The 22,956-nt window shown below is 37.7% G+C and overlaps 1 protein-coding gene across 2 annotated transcripts in view; it reads right to left on the bottom strand.

Moving 5' to 3' along the window:
• slc4a3 (solute carrier family 4 member 3) overlaps positions 1-19,135 on the bottom strand; it is a 73,124-nt gene extending 53,989 nt beyond the window's left edge. The window contains exons 1-2 of one of the 2 annotated variants that reach the window (XM_053495922.1): positions 18,989-19,135; positions 6,884-7,037 (exon numbers count right to left, since the gene is read on the bottom strand). In XM_053495922.1, the coding sequence (XP_053351897.1) occupies positions 6,884-6,937 (54 nt within the window). In that variant the 5' untranslated portion in view covers positions 6,938-7,037; positions 18,989-19,135. Of the gene's footprint in view, positions 1-6,883; positions 7,038-18,988 lie in introns of those variants that run through there. The other variant, XM_053495923.1, reaches the window with a different exon arrangement.
• Between the last annotated feature and the right edge of the window lie 3,821 nt (positions 19,136-22,956).

Genomic DNA, 22,956 nt, shown 5'->3' with positions numbered 1-22,956 from the left:
AACCAATGCTTCTATTTACCCTTTAGTGGTACGACTAGTAGTACGTACGCTAATATCACTGTATATCCTTACATTTTATAGTACTAAAATCACTACATTGTTTTTACTATGCATACATATTTTTTACACAACGCGTTATATTTGTCCCCCTTAAAACCCATCCAGAATCACACCAACATTTCAGGCACTAAATCCAAGACTGAGCCTCACTGGATATGACATTTTCTATACAAGATGCCGATGACTCATCGTGAAAATTTCATTACAGATCCTTTCTGTGCCGGCGCATGATGACGAAGAGGCTTTGCAGAGATAAAATGGCCAATCTTTCCATAATGTAGGACAATGGACCTGTGTCAGAGAAAGATCAAATGGGTATCAACGGCTAGGGCTGGGAAAAGGAAACCAGATGACCTGAGCAGATTCACAAAATTCTGGAGTCTACTTAACACATTCAAACAGCTTTTTATTTCATTTACTTCTCCATATCTTGTACTGTTATTCATTAAGTCCAATCCATTTTCTTGAATTTGATCACATACATCATCTTTTGACCACAAACATGCTTCATCTTTAGCCTGACTTATCTCTGCTGTGCCACGCACTTTAAATGTTTTATGTGCTCGTGCTTTCGGCTGACTCAGGTTCTTGCCTCTTGGTTTATTTATATCAGTGCCTGGACCACAGTGGAAGCTCAAAATGGCTTCTTTTCACCTCAAACCAGATACTTGTTTAAAATGAAAGTCTTAGTTGTCAAAAATTACCTAAATAAGTATATTTAAGAGTATTCGTACATAAGACAGCATGTTATAGTAGAGTAGATCTTTTAAAAGTGTCTTGCTTGGACCCTTGGGATTCCTGATTAGGATGTGCTTATAGGGCAAAAGTCATGAAACAAATCAGGCTGGTTACATGGCCCTCTGATTTGTTTACATTTGTGTTAATTCAGATATTTGCATGCAGGTATACTTCCCTGCTGCACAGTTTGAACACAAGTGTGAGTCACTAAATGCACATCTGTGATTTCAAGTCACTTAATTTCTCTAAATACAAAAAATTAAATTTTTCTCTTTATAGCTCCTACTAGAAACGTCTTTTATTTTCCCTGAAAGCTTACTTGTGATGGTAGAAAAGATACTAATGGAAGAATCCAACAATACAATAGATCCTATTCTGCCTATTCGTATTCCTACTGTAGTTTTCCCTCTCCTCTAGACTTCCACTTCTTTACAAACAGAACAAGCAATATCTGTTCATATCCAAAGCACAGCCTTGACATGGACTAATCTGGTATCTGAGGCCAAAACGCAAGCCTTTCTCCAGCCAACAGTTTCTGGAATTCAGCCTCGCTCCAACCCTCAGCTCCTGTAAACAAGCCCAACACTGGGTCAGACTCTGTGGCTGGATGTATTGAATTTCACACCTGCTTTCAATAAATGTTAATGGAAGTTCTGCAAAGTGTTTTCACTGTTTTAACTGTCCGTCTGAAGCTCCTGTCTCTTTACCTTCTTATGTGATATCAAGACTGATAACGCAAGTGTCCTGTGAAAGAAGGTGAGGATTAGAAATGTCACTGACACGAGACTGGGATGAACATTAACAAAGGACGTTCTGAAGGTCTAGCTTCAGTGAGCCATCGCAGTTCAAATGACTTTAGTTAACACTCTTCTATTCATCAAAAGACCTCACAGCACACATAAAGCTGTCACGAAATAATACTTTTTACACACACACACACACACACACACCTTCTCCGAACTGTATCGAATTTTCAGGGATTTTTGAGAACTAGGTCAAAACATGTTTTTGAAAACTTAAAATCTTAATACATACAGTATATAGTTGAACAGTGAGGTTTGGGTTATTAAAGTTTATTACCCTGTTTTTTTAACAACCTCTCAGTTGTAATATTTTTTGTATAAATAACTTTTTCAGTGAATTATAGGATTTTTGTAAAGTCAACATCATCAGACGTTAAAAGATGTATTTATTTACTTGAAAAAAAATTTTATCTAAGTTTTTTTTGTTATACAATTAATTCAAAATTCAATACAACACCTTTTAATAGTATTTAATTAGGATCAAAACTGGCTCCCTCCAAGTTATTAAAAAAAAACATCCTTGCTTTTAACCTAAAATCACTCACTCACTCACTCACTCATCATCTATACCACATTATCTTGTATTCAGAGTCGCACGGGCCTGGAGCCTATCCCAGGGTGAACAGGGTGACAATTCATCGCAGGGCACACACACACAGGGCACACACACTTCCACTCATTTACACACTATGGGCAATTTGGGAACACCTATATATATAGGAACTAGGGCTGCAACAACGAACCGATTAAATCGATAAAAATCAATTACTAAAAGCGTTGGCAACAAATTTCATAATCGATTTGTTGTGTCGCGCGACACGGCCCTCATAGACAGGGCGGAACAAATTTAATTTTTTCAACGAGTGGAGGTAGAGGAAAGATACATAGCGGAGGCAGAGAAATCCGTAATCGGGTAAATGTCTCCCGTGCTGGGTCTTAGTGCACGTCTCTTACTGGTATAATCAACATCTGTGCACGCGTGTACTGTTTACTATAACACTGTGACCATGTGTGTGCGCGTAAAACATTTTGTTTTGTGTCTATGTGTGTGTGTGTGTGTGTGTGTGTGTGTAAAGCAAAAGCAAGTCTCATTAGAGATGTTAAAAAAAAATTTCCCTCTGCTAAAGGCTTAGCCTGCTCTTTGCCTGCTGTGTGTGGCACAAACACACGGAGACCCCGCCTACTTTCACCTTTACAGACACAAACACACACACACTCTTTCCCTCTGTTCTACACAAACACTGCTCTGTCGCAATTCTTTTCAAAGATAAAGTGCAGGCTAATTTGTTTTATTTTACTTTACAGCAGTGACTCCGTTAGTGTGTTTTTAAAAAATTCCATTTGGTTTACGAGTGTTGTGGAATACGAGCCCGCTTCCAGAACGAATTATGCTCGTAATCCAAAGTTCCACTATATGTATTTGGCAGATGTAAAGCATACATATCTATGTTTTTTGTGTTAGTCCATTTTTATTTTATTTTATTATTATTATATTTAACTCAAGGAGCAACATTGTTTGTGCACTTTCTAAAGATTTAAGTTCTGTTTTTGAATAAAGCGTTGGAAATGAATGCTTTTCTTGGGTTGTTTTTATCCGATTCATCGATTAATCGAAGAAAAAATAATCGACAGAATAATCGTTTATTAAAATAATCGTTAGTTGCAGCCCTATTGGGGACAATAGGAATTTAAATCAATGGTGGACGTACGTACAGTAAACTAGTGACTGTGTTAACAGTGTACTAAACTTTTTACATACGTGTACATACACGCAGTTACGCACACATTATGTTAATAAACAGAGGCGTCTGAATGTACTATGAAGCTCACTGCTGCTACATACAGTACAAAACTCTGACGACACAGACCCCTTTAGACAGCGACAGCTTTTTCGGACGAGGCCCGTCGGACTTCCACAAAGCGCAACAGGTAATGACGTTTTGTCTAGGCTTCTGATTGGCCCCATGTTGATTAAGGGGACTCCTAACAGGGCGTTTTGTGAAGAAAAATCTTTTTTAATAAAAATCTTTAAAAATACCAGGCCTTAAACACACCCACTGAACCTAGAAATTAACACATTAGTTGAATCAGCTGTTTAAGCAAAAGAGTCACCAGCTGTGTTGGAAACTGTCCCTCCAAGCCAGGAGTTAAAGATCACTGCACTAAGTTGTTACATAAAACAACCAGTCTCAGAATATCTCGGACCAGTTTCAACTCCCTTCATTCAGTTGTAATGAAACCGAGAGAGAAAACCTTTCAGACTGGACATGTAACTGGTTTGTGGCCAGGTTTTTTTTTTTTTTTTTTAAGGTAAAGCACTAAACTGAGCTGTTAGTATCCATTTGAGACTCCACTTCCCAGAACACACCACAGCCTGAAAACAAGGCCACCACAGACTACAATCCCCAGCACCCTGCTCCCAGCTGGAATCATCTACACCTGTTTTCAACCACACTTGCAGTCTTTATACAGCTCTTGCAGTCACACGATCCAGAATTATACCATCTGCCATTTTGTCAGGCAAGCATGGCTGAGACAGACAGTACTGCTAAGCCGAATAATTCTCCAAATTTACCATCACGGACAATGCTGGACATGTGACAAGAAACCAGAAACCTATGCACTAGTGCTTCTCCGGAGACCTTCTCGTCAGGTATAAGGTTATAAAAATATAGTCTGTAAAAATACAGACTATCAATGCAGTTTGGTATTAAATGTGTCAGTTTCTGACCTACTTTTCGCTCTACCTTGTCATCCACCTGTCACTCTGCCATCTGTGCTGTTACTGAGGTCGCTGTGTATGCAGTCACACCAATCTGATTAGATGGTTATGCTTAAACTGGCGTAATCAGAAAACTTCATCAGAATAATTTATACTTTAAGTAAACCCCAGTTTGACATTAAAATTACAACAAACATTACTTGAATACTTGAATATTATGAGACTTTCAAGACACTTTATATTAATGTTAATGACACTAATAAAAACATAACAGCACAGGCCCAATTCAACCCCTGCATGTACTCTAAATTAGCAAAAAATATGTACAAAGTACTAAAGTACATCATGTCTATTAGATATCAGATATTTATTTTATGATGCTACCCGAGGTACAATGCCCATAACACCCACAGGGGCTCATTTCTGACCAGTATTCACTTCAACTCACCACTGGATGGCTGATAAAAAAAACAATAAAACCACCTTCCAGGCTTTTGACCTCGTCTTTTGTGGCACTGTCATACCTAACAACTGTATCCACATCGTTTAGCAAAACCACAGACAAATCGCCTGCCAACATGGCATATGATTTGGTTCTCAATCAGGTGTGACATCACATGCAAGAGATCAAGACTTTGGACACAACCTCATTGCAAAGTAATGTTCAAATTGCTTTACCTGAACTTACAAAGCATTATATATAAGCGCCCACTTTTTAGACAAAAACAAAATAGACCTGCTGGGTTTTGCAGGCAAAAAAGAAGCATGTTGCAACAGTAAAGGTCCTCAGAAGAACTGTGTGGTTTTGCAGGACGCTCATTAAAACTTCCTTAACAGCACATAAAAGGTTCTCAAATCGTTTTTACACCAAATACTGACTTTGCTACATTAATTACTGTTTACTGAGCTTCATATAGATTTTTTCCTTTATTTTTATCGGGATATTTTCCTTGCTGTACAGCATTTATTTGCCTTATAAGATTTGTGTAGTACTGTATATAATCATGTAATAATTTATTTAGCACTGGCTCCATATTGTCTGTGCTTGGGGGATTATCAATTCTACTTGGCAAATTAGGAGTTTATGTCATTTTAAATCTGTCAGTGGTGCCGTGTTTCTTTTCTTCGTTTTTTTGTACCCACTCTAACTCAAAACTGCAGTTATGCTACGAAAAAAAGAACATGCCAGCTAAACGAATATACATATATTAATTACATATACATACAGTAACTGAAAAAAACTGTGTAACAAAACTAAAGTACTGTATGTTTGCATTGGCATCATAAAAAGCATCATACAAATAAATGATTTAAATGAAGGCCCGCCTATGAATGCACAAACCAGTATACAACAATCCGCTATAACATCAAAACCTTAAAACAGCCTAGGGTTTACAGTAGGTTCCCCTTGTGCCACCAAAACAGCTCTGACTCCTCTTCAAGACATGATTCCACAAGGTGTGTCCTGGCGGCGCGGTACCAGAACATTAGCAGCAGATCCTTTAAGTGTTGGAGGGTGCAAGGTGGGGCCTCCATGGGTCAAACTTGTTTGTCCTTCTGCATTCCATGGATGCTCGATTTGACTGAAATCTGGGGAATTTGGTGGCCAGATCAACAACTTTTTACCCGCTAAGCTCTTTACCTCTTCTGAAACCTTTTTATAGTGGCCAGCATTAAAAAAAATCATAAATTTTTGCTACATTGGTTTTTCGGTGGGCTCAAGCTGGACGGGCTAGGGTTTGGTCCGCACAGGCGTAGATGAGCCATGGGTGCTAATGATCCTGTCACCAGTTTACTGGTGTATATAATTGATCATTAATGTTATTCAAATCATTTGGCTTTGCTGTTAATGTTATGGCTGAACGGTGTATTTGTCATATGTTTGGCCAGATTTGAGCTGAATGTGCTTCTTGATAAATAAAAAAAACTTATTTTATTAGATATCATATGTAAATTTATAATTATGCCACATTGATGCAGTATATGGCAACGCATTAAGCCTAAATAAATATTATAAACAAACCAAAAAACACATATTTAAGCTAATATACTTTTCTCTACTAGGCTATACTGTAATCCAAAGTGAAAGTCCCATGCATTCTGAGTGGCACTCGAGAAGGGTAGATGATACTGTCTTGTGCATGGTACTGTCTTTCCTTTCTGTCTGGTGTAACCAGGCACCTCAGTCACACATCTGCCACTACATCCCTAGTTCTTTCCCTACCATCTGCCACGCTCAAGAGACATAGCAGTTCAAGCTCTAATTAGAGATATTTGAGTCATTTCACTGTATAAGCATGAATGCACCCTTATTCTCTCTCTAAATATGAACTTACAAAGAAGACTCTTGAGTATCACTTAACATGGCACACAAGAAAAAAGAAAAAACATCATAGCAGAGTGCATACACATACAGTACCTAGTTCACTTAGAATACAGGCAACAGCCCATATCTATGCATTTTTAAGTTGTTTTTTTTAGTTTTACTATACAACAGCAAACAGCACAAAGATGATACCCACATCAGCATGAGAGGGGGAAGAAATTAAACATGTTTTACCTGATGCAGGTTGATCAAAACATCTTTCTCAGGGGCATAGCCTCCTGTCGCCATGGGGACAGGGAAGGGCACAGCAGCAGAAGTGCGGGGGGGTCTGAGATCAGCCCTTCTCTTTGACCGTTGGGTTTGCAGTCAGCCTGTGGGGTGGCATAACCTGGAAAAAAACACATACACACTCACTAGTGCAGCCTCTAAGGGGTGTTTAATGTACTGTAAAAGCATGGGATTTAATGAACTAACACATAAGCCAAAACCCATGCTGAACACAGTCTACCTGCAAATCTCCAGCTATGATCTATAAAAACATTAAGTGTTTTCATTTAACCTAAGCAGCTTTGCTGTAGTTAAGGAAGTGCTCTCCTTGACGGAGAGGAAAAAGCTGTTTGCACACCAGTGCTTACCTTTATGCACCAATGTCATGTGAAAAGCAAGTTTCTGTACAGCACAGATGTGAATCACACACAGTATGATTACCATCAAATGGAAATCGGAACATACTTTTCTTCCACAATATGACGTTTTATCAGATTTTTGCTCTGTATCACTAGGCAAGGAGAGGTGAAATGACCTTACTTTTGTCATATGTTATATTAAGTGTCTCTAACATGTTTTTAGATAGACAGCTAAAGGCAACTGCAGTAAAGGCCTGACAAAGTATCTTGAATTTAGTCATGTCCATGAGTTCCAAACTTTAGGCAGTCATTGACTGCAAAGGATTTTCATCCAAGTAATAAAGGCAATCCTTATTATCGTCTATACCAATTTATCCTGTATACAGGGTCACAGGGGGCCTGGCAGGCACGACAGGGGTACACCCTGGACGGGGTGCCAAGCCATCAAGGAGCACACACACAATCGCACATTCGTTTACACACTCCAGGCAATTGGGAAATACCAATTATCCTAACCTGCACTTTGGACTGTGGAAGGAAACGGGAATACCTGGTGGATGGGGAGGACACAGACCTGGTGAGTCCATGAACACAGACCCCAGGACGGTAATCAAACCCGGATCCTGGAAATTATGTTAGTTTGTTTCATTATTTATGCGGCCCCCAAAAATGGGAATGTGTGGGTAAAAATGGCTGAAATTTCTAAAAGGTTAATGCCACACTTTTGTCAAACCCTTCGAATTAAAACCAACTGAACTGAAAGTCCTGACTTCACTCATATTATTTCGTTTCAAATTCAATGTGGTGGTGTACAGAGGCCGAATGCCAATAAACTTATCTTTGTTCTTTTGTTTGACATTATACCTGCTGTTTCCAGCGATGGGAAAAACCCATGTAAAAAATATGTTCCCTGAGACAATGCATGCAAGAAAATCACAATGCAAAGTCGATGAATGTTGACATAATACCTGGCAACCATGAGGGTAATGTTCAGCAACATATTCAAATAAAACATACTGGAAAAGTAAACCATCAACCTATGTAAGCACTAAGACAGCAGTTGATAGTAAAATAAACGCCTTTTGAACATCGGTGAAGAACACTATTATCTGTTATGTTATTTTATTCTAAATTGATTTGCATCTACTGGTGTCTAACAGGACACCAATATGAACTGCTGGTTATTGGTTGTTTTAGTAACTACACAGCAAATGCCTACTTACTGTATACAGTATGCAATGTATGTATAAAGGACACTGTAAGTACAGATTTGTATTAATCCATCACATTTTGTTGAATAAGCATGTTGAAGAACGAATATTGTGCAACAATCCATATAAAAGCACGAAAAACTAAAACATTTAACAGACTTAAATATACTTAGCTGTTGGCTTTCTTTGTCTACATTTCAAAAACTGCATTCTCATGCTGCTGTGTCTCATTTTCAGTATTCATGTTGTGAACACACCTGGGCAGGTGCTTGCTTTCTGAATATCCACCACAGCTGGCCAACAGAGTCATATTTAGAGCTTAGAGATTAATTGCAATAGTCTAGAAGGAAAGACAATGGCAAGGCTATTATTTCCCAAACATTCATCAGTGTAAAGTATTATAGCAAGATAATTAAGCGAAACTAACAATGTAATTTATGCATTTATCAATCTAGCCAGTTTCGGCCACATGATGCAAAAAGCTCAACCTTAGAAACCTATATGTGTCATCAGTAGAGTCATAGATATGCTGAAAGCAAACAATTCAACATTGGTGTTATCAGTAATATTTAAATGCCAAACATAACGCAAATACACACAGTATGTCCCCAACACTTGAAAGTCATGATATATATATTTGTGTTTGTGTGTGTCTATGTGTGTGTATTAATTGAATGATAACATAAGTTGAAAACATCTGTTTTTTTCCCAGCCATGCACCAATCTGTCTGCATCTGGTAAGAGTTTATGAATTGCTCCCAAGATAAGATGGCTTGTGTGCACACTGGTACATTAATAGCAGTTTTCCACTTGGGATAATTACAGAAGGCAAATGATTCACAAGAAAGAATAGCCTGCTCTATAAATATGCTTGACGAATAGATTCCCTGCTGCATGTGCAGGGCAACTAAATCTTGTTAATAAACTGTTTATGTACTACTGTATGTGGTGTTGTTGAAGTGTGTGAACTGTGAATGAAACATATAGCTAGGTGGGTAGGGAAGGCGGATGGATGGATGGATGGATGAGTGGGTGGGTGGATAGATACAGTAGATGAATAGATATGCAAACTGTGACCAAATGTATGCAGATAACTGTCCATTTTGTACTTATGTTGCTTCTTGATTATCCCATGAAGCAAGAAAAAGCATAAAAGTATTATTGACGTTAGGCACTGGTGTTGGGTAAGTAAAGACTGGTGAAGTAACTGCTGGTGGGAGAGAGTTTACCAATCAGGAATGGAAGCAAAATTTCCCTACTAAAAAATCATCACATCACTTGTCCATGTTGTCCATGCAAGACTTTGCATAGCTCATATCTACTGTACCTGTTGATTAGATTGTTAAAGGTTTACACCACCCCTTTCATCCTGATTTAAAATTCATTCCGATCATGCTGTTCAGGTTGGACTGTTCTAATTGAGGTGGGTACATGATGTATTTTTATTCCGATTGGGATATTATTCCGATTATTGGTAGAACATTAGGGACCATGTAAACAAACCTAGCATTTCCCCAAGGTGTTCAGTAGAGGCCAGTGTCTGTGCAAAGCAGGTCTTCATGGACCTTGCTTTGCATACAGGTGCATTGTCACGCTGGAACATGTTTGGGGTAGGCCCCTTACCTTGAGGTAAGGAAAATCTTAGTGTTAAAACATACAAAGACGTTTTAGACAATTGTGTGTTTCCACACAATTGGAATATTAAGGAAGCCCTTAATATTATGTGATGGTCAGGTATTGAATCCAGGAAATAACTGCATGGCTTAATTACCGTCAATGTAGAAAACATTTTGCAAAATGCACAACATTTCTAAAGAAAAAAAAATGCACATTCAGAAAAAAAGTCCTTCATGAAACTCCAACTGCCTCTGAAGCAAAGTGCTTGATGATGTAACAGCTCTTTTCAAAACAAGCCATTCATCTGATGGTATTCCAGACTTCTGAGAATTTAATCAGCCCTTTTTCATTATCTATCCAACTAAAAGACAATTTTGGTGTCACCAGTCACTTCTAAAGCATCACTACAGTATGACTAATTTGTCCTTTGTGCAAGAGGTAAAATGAGCTGTACTATAGATGACAGGTTACTCCTGGAAAACTAATGCCATCAGAAATATGTCCTTTAATAGCGATGGACATCTGATTAATAACATTTCTTTTTTTTTCTCAGCAATGACGTAAAGACATATAAGGAGAAAAAGCTTATTTATACTCTCTGGACTTTCTGGACCCAAAAAAAAACAATTATGTCATCGACCATTTTGAATAACAGCTGATTTCACCTCCTACAGCCTTAAGCGCTTGCTTATACAGCTGATGGAATTTTGTCAAAAACATCCCCTTTTGGAGAAAAACTGAGTACTACAGAGATATTTTTACTACCCATATAATTATCCTGGGTTATCTGCAGGTATATAATTACTGACTGTAGCCGATCGTTGCTATGCACGATTAGTCAGCCTATTCCGTATCCTGTCCAGCAGTGCAAAGGGACCACCATAGAATCACTGCTGAGCTTATTATTATTTGACTGCTGGACAATTCACAGTGCAACGATAACACTAACGGTTGGCATTTCTGGCATAAAACTATGACCATATGTACTGTATCTGGCTGCCACTCGTCATGTGTTCGCAAACTTAGATTAATGTAGAGCTAGAAGTTGATTCACACACACTGTGTATTGAAACATATTAGTCTATATCCATACACCTAAGTGGGTGAGCGAGCTATGCTTGTCTAATAAATCAGTTATACTGGCGCGGTTTCACTTTGTCTAGTATGAAACACCATGTTATACATATAGTCACTACATATGAATAAAAAATGGATTTCCTGTATCTTATCAGTGTTAAAATTTCACTTCCTCTTCCCTCCATTGAAACATCAAAGAGCCACAAATGATTTATGAAGCTTGTCAGCATGAGTTACCACTGCAGAGCCAAGTTTATAAAGAGGGAACTGGCAAAGTAACTCAGAGCCACTCAAAAATCAAATGATGGCAGCAGCCAAAAAAGAAAAGAACCAAGCTTGGTCCAATTGAGCTTTTTCAAGTCATGCTCACACAAATAAAACCATGGAAATGACAGAAAATCGATAAAAATTGGTAATTTTTTTTAAAATGGATGACTTTTTATGATCACAATTATCTTTTACCTGTTGGTGCTTCCATTAGCATGAAAGCATATATGGATTAGCAAAGTGCAACACTTGCATGAGCTCCAGGACGAGATCACTATGGATATATACAGTAGGATGTACGTTTAATGGTTTTATGAATGTGTATATCTTGAAAATGGGCCAGAGACTTCCTCTAAAGTGCACACCGGTCATGATAAAGTCCACCCTAAGACAGCTATGCACATAAGAGACACATTCTTTCCCAATTTTCCAGTTTGGTGGATTCATTGCTTATGCAAATGACTCCTAAAGAGTAACAGTTGGGCCTTGTAAGCAAGATTTAGGTCATGTTTTTTAAATGAGTCCCCTGTGGCCAGGTACTTTAGGGAATTCCACTGCTACTGCCTATTTAAACATGCTATGACCTTGAGGACCCACTCAGAAGTGGCACAGTCAGCTTATAGCCACAAGGACAGCTTAGTTACAGCATTCAGTAACCTTAGGCTGCATGTCTCAGAGTTGCTAGGAATACGGAGAGAAAAACTGCAAGAACAGTTGATTGTCGCATCATTTCTTTATCTCATCGCATAGTAAATAAAGCAGCGCAAATAAAGCACAAAGCTAATTGTCATTCTCTAAAAAACAATATTGCACTTAGCTCTCACATTATGTCCAGAGCTCCAAATGTAATGTGTAGTTAATATAACATGTGCTTAAATCATTATTTATCAGTCTTTAATTTTTCTTTCAAGGGAAAAAACTAAAATATAATAAAGACATTATATTTACCTTTATGTTATTTCACTCTATCCTGATATTGACTCAGATGGCTAAGTACAAAGAGTCTATTGGGCACGAGAGCATTAGATCCAACCAATTAAGCCATGCATTCAAATGTAACTTTATAGTATGGATTTGAGACCACTAAGTTTCAAAGAATTATTCTGTAAAGTGTCAAGACATCACAATAAAACTGCACCACGGGTGCAAATAGACTAGTATTAGTAAATAAGTCTCCTACATACAAACATTCAAGTTCTGAACTTTGGAATATACAAACAACTGTTCATATGTCAGGAAGCAAGTGCAAAAGCAGCAGTGATTGAGTGAAAATAAAAAGTGAAAAAAATGAAAAGAATGGTGAAAAAATGGCAGAAACTGCTTCTTCTTTTAACATAAATCGTTCAACTACTGGCACAATTCTAAAGAACATGGACAAGGTCATAGAACATGTTTTATACTTTCTATAGTCAATTGTGTTAGTATCCTAGTACCGGGACAATGTTTTGTTGGACTTATGAACGAGTTCTTAAAGTGGAACTCGTTCGTATGTTGGAGACTAACTGTAGTTAGGTGTTTTATTTAGACTGTGGTGGCCTGTAAGTAGAAAACCATCCCAATAAACCAAAAACACAATAACATAGTGGATATTTACTGTAAGCTGAAATATGAGCTTTTATTCATGTTTAGGTTCATCAAGGGCAATTAGAAAATGCAATTGTGGATATGCTGTACACAATTAATACCATTTTACATTTAGGCATTTGGCAGACGCTCTTATCCAGAGCGACTTACATTTTAATCTCATTACACACCTGAGCAGTTGAGGGTTAAGGGCCTTGCTCAAGGGCCCAACAGTGGCAAAATGGTGGTTGTGGGTTTGAACCTGGGATCTTCCGAACCGTAGTCCAATGCCTTAACCACTGAGCTACCCCTGGACCCCTATGTAATAATACCTATAATACCAGTATTCAAATGATGTAAACCTGCATAAAGAAGCGTATTCTAAATAAAACAATTACTCTTCATTGTAATAGCATGTATAACTCCACACTATCTAGATTACTAAATTCTGCAGTCATTATGGGTTAATCAACATTAACAAATATCACAGCACAATCTTTTCATCCATGCCGATTCTTCAGTGCTGAACAGTTCTCATGTGTGATAATCTCAGTTTGCAGCAACCCCTCAAATCGTGCTAACAGGTGTGATCACAGTACAGCTCCCACACAGTAAAAACTACCACACCTTTCTGTGCTTTTTGGGACATTTCCATCATTTTAGTGGCTGCAGCAGTTTATTCTGAGAGAAGTATGGGTTAAAAGGCCAGCGCCTTTTCTATCCACAACATCAACAGCATCAGATGAGCCCAGATGATTATCAGGGTGCGTTGCTCACAACGCAAAGCCAATGACCTCACACTTCTAAACTTCCATGCCCTGTGATTAGTACATGTAGCTTGCCTTTTGCCATAAACCTGAAGCACAGAATAAAGACAGCACTAATGACAGGCTAATGACCATAAATTTTGGTTTAACATGAAAAATGACATTGTGTAAAGCAAAATTGAGTCAGGAGCTTTAAAGTCATGCTCTCTCTCTCTCTCTCTCTCTCTCGCTCTCTAAACATCCTGAATCGGTAGCAAAAGCATGTCGGTGGGGATTCCTGAATTGGGTATTTTTTACAAATGCTAAAATGATTCACTAGTCACGTGATCTAAATTGTCACATAGTTTGTCATCAGTGCTGACAATAAAAGTGTTGGTTTCAGTTTGGCAAAGATTTGTTCAATAGTTTTTTTTTATTATTATTGTTGGTCGCTCCAAATCAGTTTTAATATTATAAATTGTTCAGAGTAAATGAGAATTGTATAAAGATTAACATTTAATAAATGGCTAATATAAATGGTGGCGCTCTGCCCTGCCTGCACCTAAGGATGAGTCTCTGTCAATTCCTATGCTGAAATGATTCAGAGTGTAAATCATGCATCTTTCTCTGCAAAGCAATGAGATATTCCTCCTTAATATGCTTGTTAACGTCCCATAAATTTTCCTATCTCTTCACAAATGTTATTGGAATATTGGCCTCTTGATATTAATATTTATAGCATCTGAAATATGCAACAAAAATAAAGTCACATTATTCATTATGTGTATTGTGTTCTTGTGCATTCCAATCAAGTTTTGGATGAGGATTATATTTTTGTTATTCATAGATCCATTAACAAACAAAAAAAATCTTATCACATGACTTTTGCCTTTTTTTTATATCCAGGACATATCACCATTCCAATGTAAAGCTATGAACTGCAAATACAGTATGTACTGTAATTCTGATGGCTGTAGTTCACCAGGTGAATAGTATTGACAAAAGCAACCATGTCTAACAGGTATTACTTTCAAGCAATTACCACGCTACTCTCAGTTTCTAAATTGTAGCTGGCTTTGTTAAACAATAACACAACACTGATAAATGCCCAGGGGAACTAGCAAGGACGCTTATTTCCTTACTGTAACTGACCTTGCCGTAACAGGCTGTTGTTAACTGTTGTTGATGAGTGTACTGTATGTGATATCAACATACTCTCCTCCAACACTGTCTGTTGTTTATTTTTACATTTGTAACATTCCCTAAAGAGTATTAGACTAAAGCCAAATTTACCATATCTCATTTAAAAAAGCAATTTATAACTATGTCTACAGTCTTTTACGGTTCTTCCATTTCTGCAATAGCAACTGAGGCCAAACATATAGAAAATCACTTATATCTGGTACATCTGGCATATACATTTCTCTAGACAACAGAAAATAACTCTGCTATTGGAAAATACATACAAATTATGTTCACAGTCCAACAAGAGCTTGCCAGGTGATGAATATGGACTGCTAGGTTATAAACACGCAGCTGGTGCAATGAATGAATTTGTATTTATGACTCATAGCTTAGAGCCCTCAGGCTGCTTAAGTGACCCAGACAACCACTCAAGGAATTTACTCTATTTAGAATAGTAATAGGGCTCAAAGTAATATCTCTGAAATCAAATTATGCCATTGTGATAAAAGTTCCTTTAGTATATGTATAACTGGAACCATAACAGAATCACCCCTGTGTGCAGATTTGTTTAATATTCATACATGAAGAGGTGCCAACAACTGTGGTCTCGCCGAAGCGTTTACAATTTTCAATTTTATTTGTATAGCGCTTTTAACAGTTGTCATTGTTGCAAACCTTTTATCAACCATCTGCTTCAGTGATATAGGAGCCACCTGAAAACTATTTTTGGAAAATCCAGTTCACTAAAGAGAAAAAGATGTGGGATGTGAAAAACACATGTTTGCTCCTGGTACTTCCATTTAGCACCAGCTTTATCTGGATGAACACTAAATTTACAACCCTCAGCATCAGGAGCCAACAGAAACAACATGGACGGAACTGTGAGCTCTTTGGTGTTTAAAAAAAGGAGGAGCTGCTTATTAAAAGTATCATCATATCTTACTTTTACCTTGTTGTTTTCTTAGTGTTGCTCGATAAACCTCTGCCTGCATTGAATACCATTCATAAGCATGAGGGTAATGAACCCTTTCAAACATAAAACCCTGTTTTAAATTGTTACTTAATGGTATTTGTATTTAGAAGTCCCTTGTGCTTAGAACACAAATATGTTTTACTGGACATTCTAAACAGGATGGATGGATGGATGGATGGATGGATGGATATCTTTATTATCCTTGACAAAAGCCAATAAATATTTGCTTAGCAACTCATCAATGGTGGTCAGTAAAACTCAATAAATACCATTAATACTAAGAGCAGAACATGCATACTTAAAATAATAAATAATAAAAACCACAGCACCAACAATTAAAACAAGGAACACCAAGTACATTTTTGTGAATTCAAAATAATCAGAATTGCAGGGGCTCTGTAATTTAATTATACGTTATAGATTACTACTACCTACTGTCAATGTTCTTACTGTAAAATAAATTTTATAGTGATTAATTTAAATTATACAACAGTTAGTTCTGACTGAGTTAGATGGAAGGCTTTTCACGAATCGTAATAATAAAGTTTAACAGCTTAAATATATGCATCACTCATTGTTAATTTCTTTGGTCATTTCTGTCGCTAGCACAGGTGAAAGTACGTTGGTACGGTCCGCAGTAGTGAGGAAAGACAAGCTGCCTGCCAAAAGCCGCATTCAAAATCAATCACAGAAGCTCTTTGGCAAGAAAACACATCTGATAATCATCTTAAACAGCACTTTGTCTCCTTAATAATTGCTTCTAAGTCATTCTGAATCGTTCATGCTGTTTAGTCATGGCTAACCTGAGGTACAAAGCTACCTAGCGTCTAAAACAAGGCTAAATCACAAATCTTTCTTTTAACCCGGATCAAGAGCACTACTTGGTGTGTGTGGAACAAGAGGAACCCTATATAGTGCACTAGCTTTCCTTTTAACAAAATTTTTAATTCAACCCTGGACTTGGAAGTTCTTTGCCTGAGCAAAACTAACATCCAAGAGGCTCATCAGAATTGTTCCAAGGTGCACACCACCACTTACAAGACAAAATATACTGTTCCACTCATGTAATCTGAATTTATTCTATATATTTAGGGATATCTGTGTGGGAGGGCATGCAGGTACAAAACCACAGCTTTAAACATGCTCACAACTTTATCCCCGACCTGTCTGGTATGTTCCTTGGGCTTACATTTGTGGTTGTAACATGACAAAATGTTAAAAACTCCAAGGGGCGTGAATACTTTTGCAAGGCACTGTATATAGTCGATGCCACATTAATTTAGACAAAAAGTATGTTTTAATTCAATGCACTCCTGTATAATGTATATGTCAGTGTCATATATTCATAGCCAGCGTATGGTTTATTCTGTTGACATATATGCAAAAATCAAAATTTAACTACATCAAATATGAATGCAAATAAACTGCAGATCTTTTTGATTTGGACTAAGCTATCAGTGAGGAGGATTTTGGCCATTATTTTTTTTCATACTGATAAATCAGTTTTTTCATTACAAATTTATATAAATGCAGACGCTTTTAAATAAAATTTTCTTGTTGTGTTTGTGCGTGTGTGTGTGTGTATGTTTGTATGTAAGTATAAAACTGTAAATTCCGATGTCACTAAACTCTCTTAATATACAGTATGTATTACTATATTAATGTATGTAGAAATAAATTATATATATATATATATATATATATATATATACATTTATCAATACATGTATATATGCAAATATATTTATATACACTCATACAGTATATCCTCCTGGTTATATATATCCACTTTTCCATTTCATAGCATTATCTATTCTTTAGTTACAGTATATACTTACTGCATAGCCATGGCCTCTAAAATTATATATATATATATATATATATATATATACACACATACATACTGTATATATACAGCTTATAGTTTGCACATTTGCACCAATGTATATACACTACTATTTGCACTTCTGGTAGATGTTAAACTAAGTCAGTTAAGTCTTTACAGGGTCAGAGCGCAGGGTCAGCCATGATACAGCGCCCCTGGAGCAGATAGGTTTAAGGGCCTTGCTCAAGGGCCCAACTGTGGCAACCTGGTGAAGCTGTCGATTGAACCGCTGATCTTCTGGTCAGTAACTCAGCCTTAGCCCTCTGAGCTACCACTGCCCTTACTACAACTACAATATATTGCTAAGTAACTGTACTATGCATTGACAATAAAGTTTTACCAACCTACCCACCATCTTTATCTTATTTATGCAAAACATTAGATGGTGTGTGCTTAAAACAGTTCATTTCCTCTATTCATGTGCATGATCTCTTATCAGTTGTCTTTAACGGTGCACCAGAAAATTTGTCAAACCTCATCCAAAACCAGAAGTCTAATCTCTTAGGCCAGGATCTGGCTTTGGTATTGAATCGATACAGCTCCAGTACCTGGGATTTGTTCTTGGGTAGGGTGATGAGACAAAAATTGGGTCATTGTATTCAGATGAAATTTCTACAATGTATTACAAGATAAAGGGTTGTTAACACAGTAGAAATGTTGCATTTTTATGAGTGTATTGTTACAAAATGTATCATGAGATATTACATGATATTACTGGATTGTTCCAACCTTAACCCATTAAAGAGGTCATGCTGTTAAAAGCATTCTAGAACGCATTAAATGCATCAATAGTCTAATATGAACTAAATACGTGCATAGATGAACATGTGCATGAATCCATTTAATCATTTAATAATTTAATATATATGTATAGTATGTGAGAAGTGCTACATAATCCCATCACCAGTGTGTCCACCCTTCCTACATCCTTCACCTGTCTCCTAGACGCATTCAGCACATGCTTTAAACTACACACACACACACACACACACCCTTCTTCACAGCTACATTACAAAGAAGCGAGCTCATGCTTGCGCGCAGAGCAGCTGTCATTTCTGCAGAATGACACACACACACAAACCGAGGTACGAGCTCTTTAAGGAGGCGGCGCAGACAAATGGGCCGGAGGATCGGAGTGAACGATCGTGTCTTCTTGGAGCGCGTGAGAGCCGTGTGCGAGCTCGCCTACCTGCATGTGTGCGTTTGGGCAGTGGTCTCAGCTGAAAGGGTGTGAAGACGCACGGTCAGAGAGCGCAGCGCTCCCGGAGCTCCATGCTGCTGCTGCTGCTGCTGATGTTGATGATGAAGAAGGCACTCTTTCCTCTCCTTTCCCTCGCGCTCTCTCTCTCTCTCTCTCTCCTCTACTCCGCCTCCCGAGAGCCTGCTGCCGTCTACAGGCGCGAGAATGACGTCTGGGAGTCACGTGACGCGCCGCGTCTCCATCCCCTCAGCGAAAATGTAGTCTCGCGCACTTGTTCATTCCGCCCCATACTGCTATCAGTGTGTTTTAATCTGTTTCAAATCCTTCTGCATTGTAACCAGTATATCTTTACCATTGTAACCTGTAATGTTATCTGAACCAACCAAGCGCCAGGTGTTAAAATGTCTGATGTCTGAACTGACCAGATCTAGATCTGGATATAATCTTACAGGGTATCGATTTTGTTTTATTTTAGTACAGTCTGCTACATGCATCTTTAATCTTGGTGCCCGAAACCACAAGAGCACCTTTTAAAGGTGCCACTATAAAAATATAGTACAAATTAGTTCTAGTCTACAAGGTGATGAATACAAGGACCATTTTGGGTGGGGGGCGGGGTGGGGTGTGTGGGGGGTGTGATGTGGTCCATGACCACAATTTACTAAGGGGTGTGGGAACGAGATACGATGGTGTGGCCAGGAAGCGTGGGAATGCATGGCCACGTGATAATATGTCGTGGCCACAACTTGGAGACGATGTAGTTTAATGAGTGGGCACACGATACTACGTTATAGCCACAACTTAATAAAGCATGGAAGCAACATAGTTCAATGCATGGCCACGAGATACTCTGTTGTGGCCTCAACTTAATAACACATGAAAACAATGTAGTTTAATGAGTGCCCATGAAATACTAAGTTGTAGCCACAACTTAATAAAGCATGGAAACAACGTAGCTCAATGCGTGGCCACAAGATACCATGTAGAGGTACCATGCCTCGACTTAACATATGGAAGTAAAATAGTTTAATGATTGTCCACAAAATACTATATTGTGACCTCAACTTAATAACACATGGAAACAAATAGTTTAATGCACGGCTATGAGATACTATGTGGTGGCCCCAACTTACTGACGCCTGGAGACAACATTGTTTAATGCGTGGTCATAGGATACTACTGTATGTTGTGGCCACAACTTAATGGCACGTGGAGACAACATAGTTTTATGCATGGTCATGTGATACTATGTGTCTCAACTTAATAACATAATGCACCTTAATAACCTCATCACATTACCACAACAGAGTATCTCATGGCCATGCTTTATGCTATTTTCTTCCCATACTTTACTAAGTCATGGCCATGACATAGTACAGTATCTAATTCCCACACCTTAGCCACCATGAGCCACCAAAAAAATGTAATGGCATAGAGTGTACGGTCTTCAAAACTATACTGGAAGACCATTCTTCCAAAAGATATTCCCTCAGTGGCTGTTTTGTGATGGTGGTGGTGGAGAGCGCTAATGTGTCTAACATTCCAAAATCTGCTGGGTTTGGGAAAGAGTGAGCCCTTCTACCATGTTTATGGAGGAGTAACTCCTGGAAGTATCCACTCTCAACGGGATAGAGGTCTTTATCATTGGATAAAGGTGACAAGTTAGAAGAACTATAATGAATCAAGTAGACCCAAACCATGGCAGCAAAATATTATTAAAATATTCTTTAATTAAAAAATTTCAATATGCATTTGTCTTTCTAATGAGTTGTCTATGCATTGCATCTCTACAATAATGTAATATATGACCAAAATTATGTCGAGATCTACAGTAACAATGATACCTATATGGCCTTGTTAAACATACCTTTTCAAAAGCATAGCATTAACATAAACTTGCCCCTTGATTTTACTCTTATTTCACCCTCAATTGTTTTGTGAGGTCTTTCCAACAGATTTTGCAACATGGCTGTGGGGATTTGCTCATTCAACCACAAGAGTATTAGTGAGATGGGGCACAGATGTCAGGAGAGAAGACCTTGCGTGCAGTCGGTGTCTGTGCAACTTCAGTGTTTCCTAAGCAACCTTGGCAAATCATGTCTTAATAGACCTTGTTTGTGCAGAGGGGCATTATTATGTTAGAACATGTTTGGAATCCATGTTTTAGTTTGAGTGAAATAAAATTGTAATGCTACAGCATGCAACGACATCCTTAAAATGCATGTGCCTCCAACTGTGGCAAAAGTTTGGGAAGACCCACATACAGGTGTGATGATTAAGTAAGTAGATTTTTAGTATATAGTATATCTTCCACCATGTGACTGTTTTTCTTCATAAACGTCTAACAAAATGATCCAGAGACATCTCCATCACAATCTTCTGTTTTCTCTAACTGTTTCACTTTCGCACGAGTGTTCATTGTACACTAATGAACAGTGTACATGTATGCTTTTACCCATTAATTGTATGTCTTTCACAGAAATGACGTCACTTTAGTCACTAGCCAGGTGGCAGTATTTGTGACTAAAGCTCCCACCTCAGTTATAAACTCTGATTCAAACAGACTTGGACTTTTCCTCATGAAATCTTAATCCAATGTCACGGTCATCTGGGACCACTTAAGATTTGTAAACATATAACAGAGCATGCTGTGGTGTTCAATATTTAATCCTCCACAAGTACTGAGTACGAAGTAAAACATTACTCAGATGAGCACAATAAATTATAAATTTTGAAAATGAGAAACTATTATGCGACAGGGCTATGTAGTAATAATAGTAATAATACAATCTATTTACTACGCATGCACATTCAGTCAGAAAAGAGGATTAAGTTTCTTAATTGCTGGTTTATAGAGCATTAACTAACATTTTCATTTTAAAATATATTTGCACATAGCGAACCACAAATCAAGTGTACAATTTAGTTTATTATGAAACAGTATTCTACTTCCTTTATACATAGGCACACTGATAACATTTTTATGAAAATAACAGGTTTTTGTGGGTTATTTATGCATACATTTGCATTTTCACTTCTCACTTGGCCAAGCCTGCATGCTCAGGTGCTAAATATTCAGTTACCACATTGTTATCCTCTGATAATTAGCATAGTAGACCATAATACACTTACTCCGTTAAGACTGTGTAATGAAGTAAGCTCATATGTGAATCAGTTTAAACGAAATGTCATCCTGTGTAGACATAGCTTTATCTGGCATTTTGCTGTTTCATAAAGTAAATAGTGGCATGGTGGCTTAGTGGTTAGCACTGTTGCCTTGTACCTCCAGGGTCTGGGTATGATTCCCACCTGGGGTCTGGTTTTGTCACCTGAATCTGCTAAAATCACTGGAAGAAGGGGAGAAAACGTATTTATTCTTAATAATAATTGTGAAAAAAATAATTGAGGTCACCTCCAAATAATCTAAAGTTGCATGTGCTACATGAGCTAAACATGAGCTAGACTTACACGGGCTAGATGGACAATTCCAAACTGAAATGCTGTTTCTTTCTACACATAGAAAACCAAATGCAAGTTAGAACTGACCGCTGAACCAGGTGAACTGATTTTTTTGGAGCACGTAAGAAAAGAAGCAGCACAGATGGATCAAATGCCTGTTTTTTATGTGGGGAAACACACACACACACACACACACACACACACACAGATTTAAAATAAACACTGACTGATAAGTTGCTGCTGATTACTGTTGTGATGAACCACCAAAGCCTTAAAGGAGAACAGGCTCATTACTTACAGGCACATTTAATTACATAATTAAACAGACATCTAGAATTTTAGGAATGGTAAATGTTTGACAGCTGCCATTTGCGCACTAGATTTACAAACAGGATTATTTTTATTTATTTATATAATTTATTTTTAATTGTCTTGAATGCATGCATTCAAAATGCATTATTTATGGATGTATTTGTTTGTTTTGATTTACTTTATTA

This window comes from Clarias gariepinus, chromosome 5 (assembly GCF_024256425.1).
Source record: "Clarias gariepinus isolate MV-2021 ecotype Netherlands chromosome 5, CGAR_prim_01v2, whole genome shotgun sequence".
In the NCBI taxonomy this organism is placed as follows: Eukaryota; Metazoa; Chordata; class Actinopteri; order Siluriformes; family Clariidae; genus Clarias; species Clarias gariepinus.
Note: the sequence above shows the minus strand (reverse complement) of the source record. Positions and strands in the feature narration are given on the sequence as shown.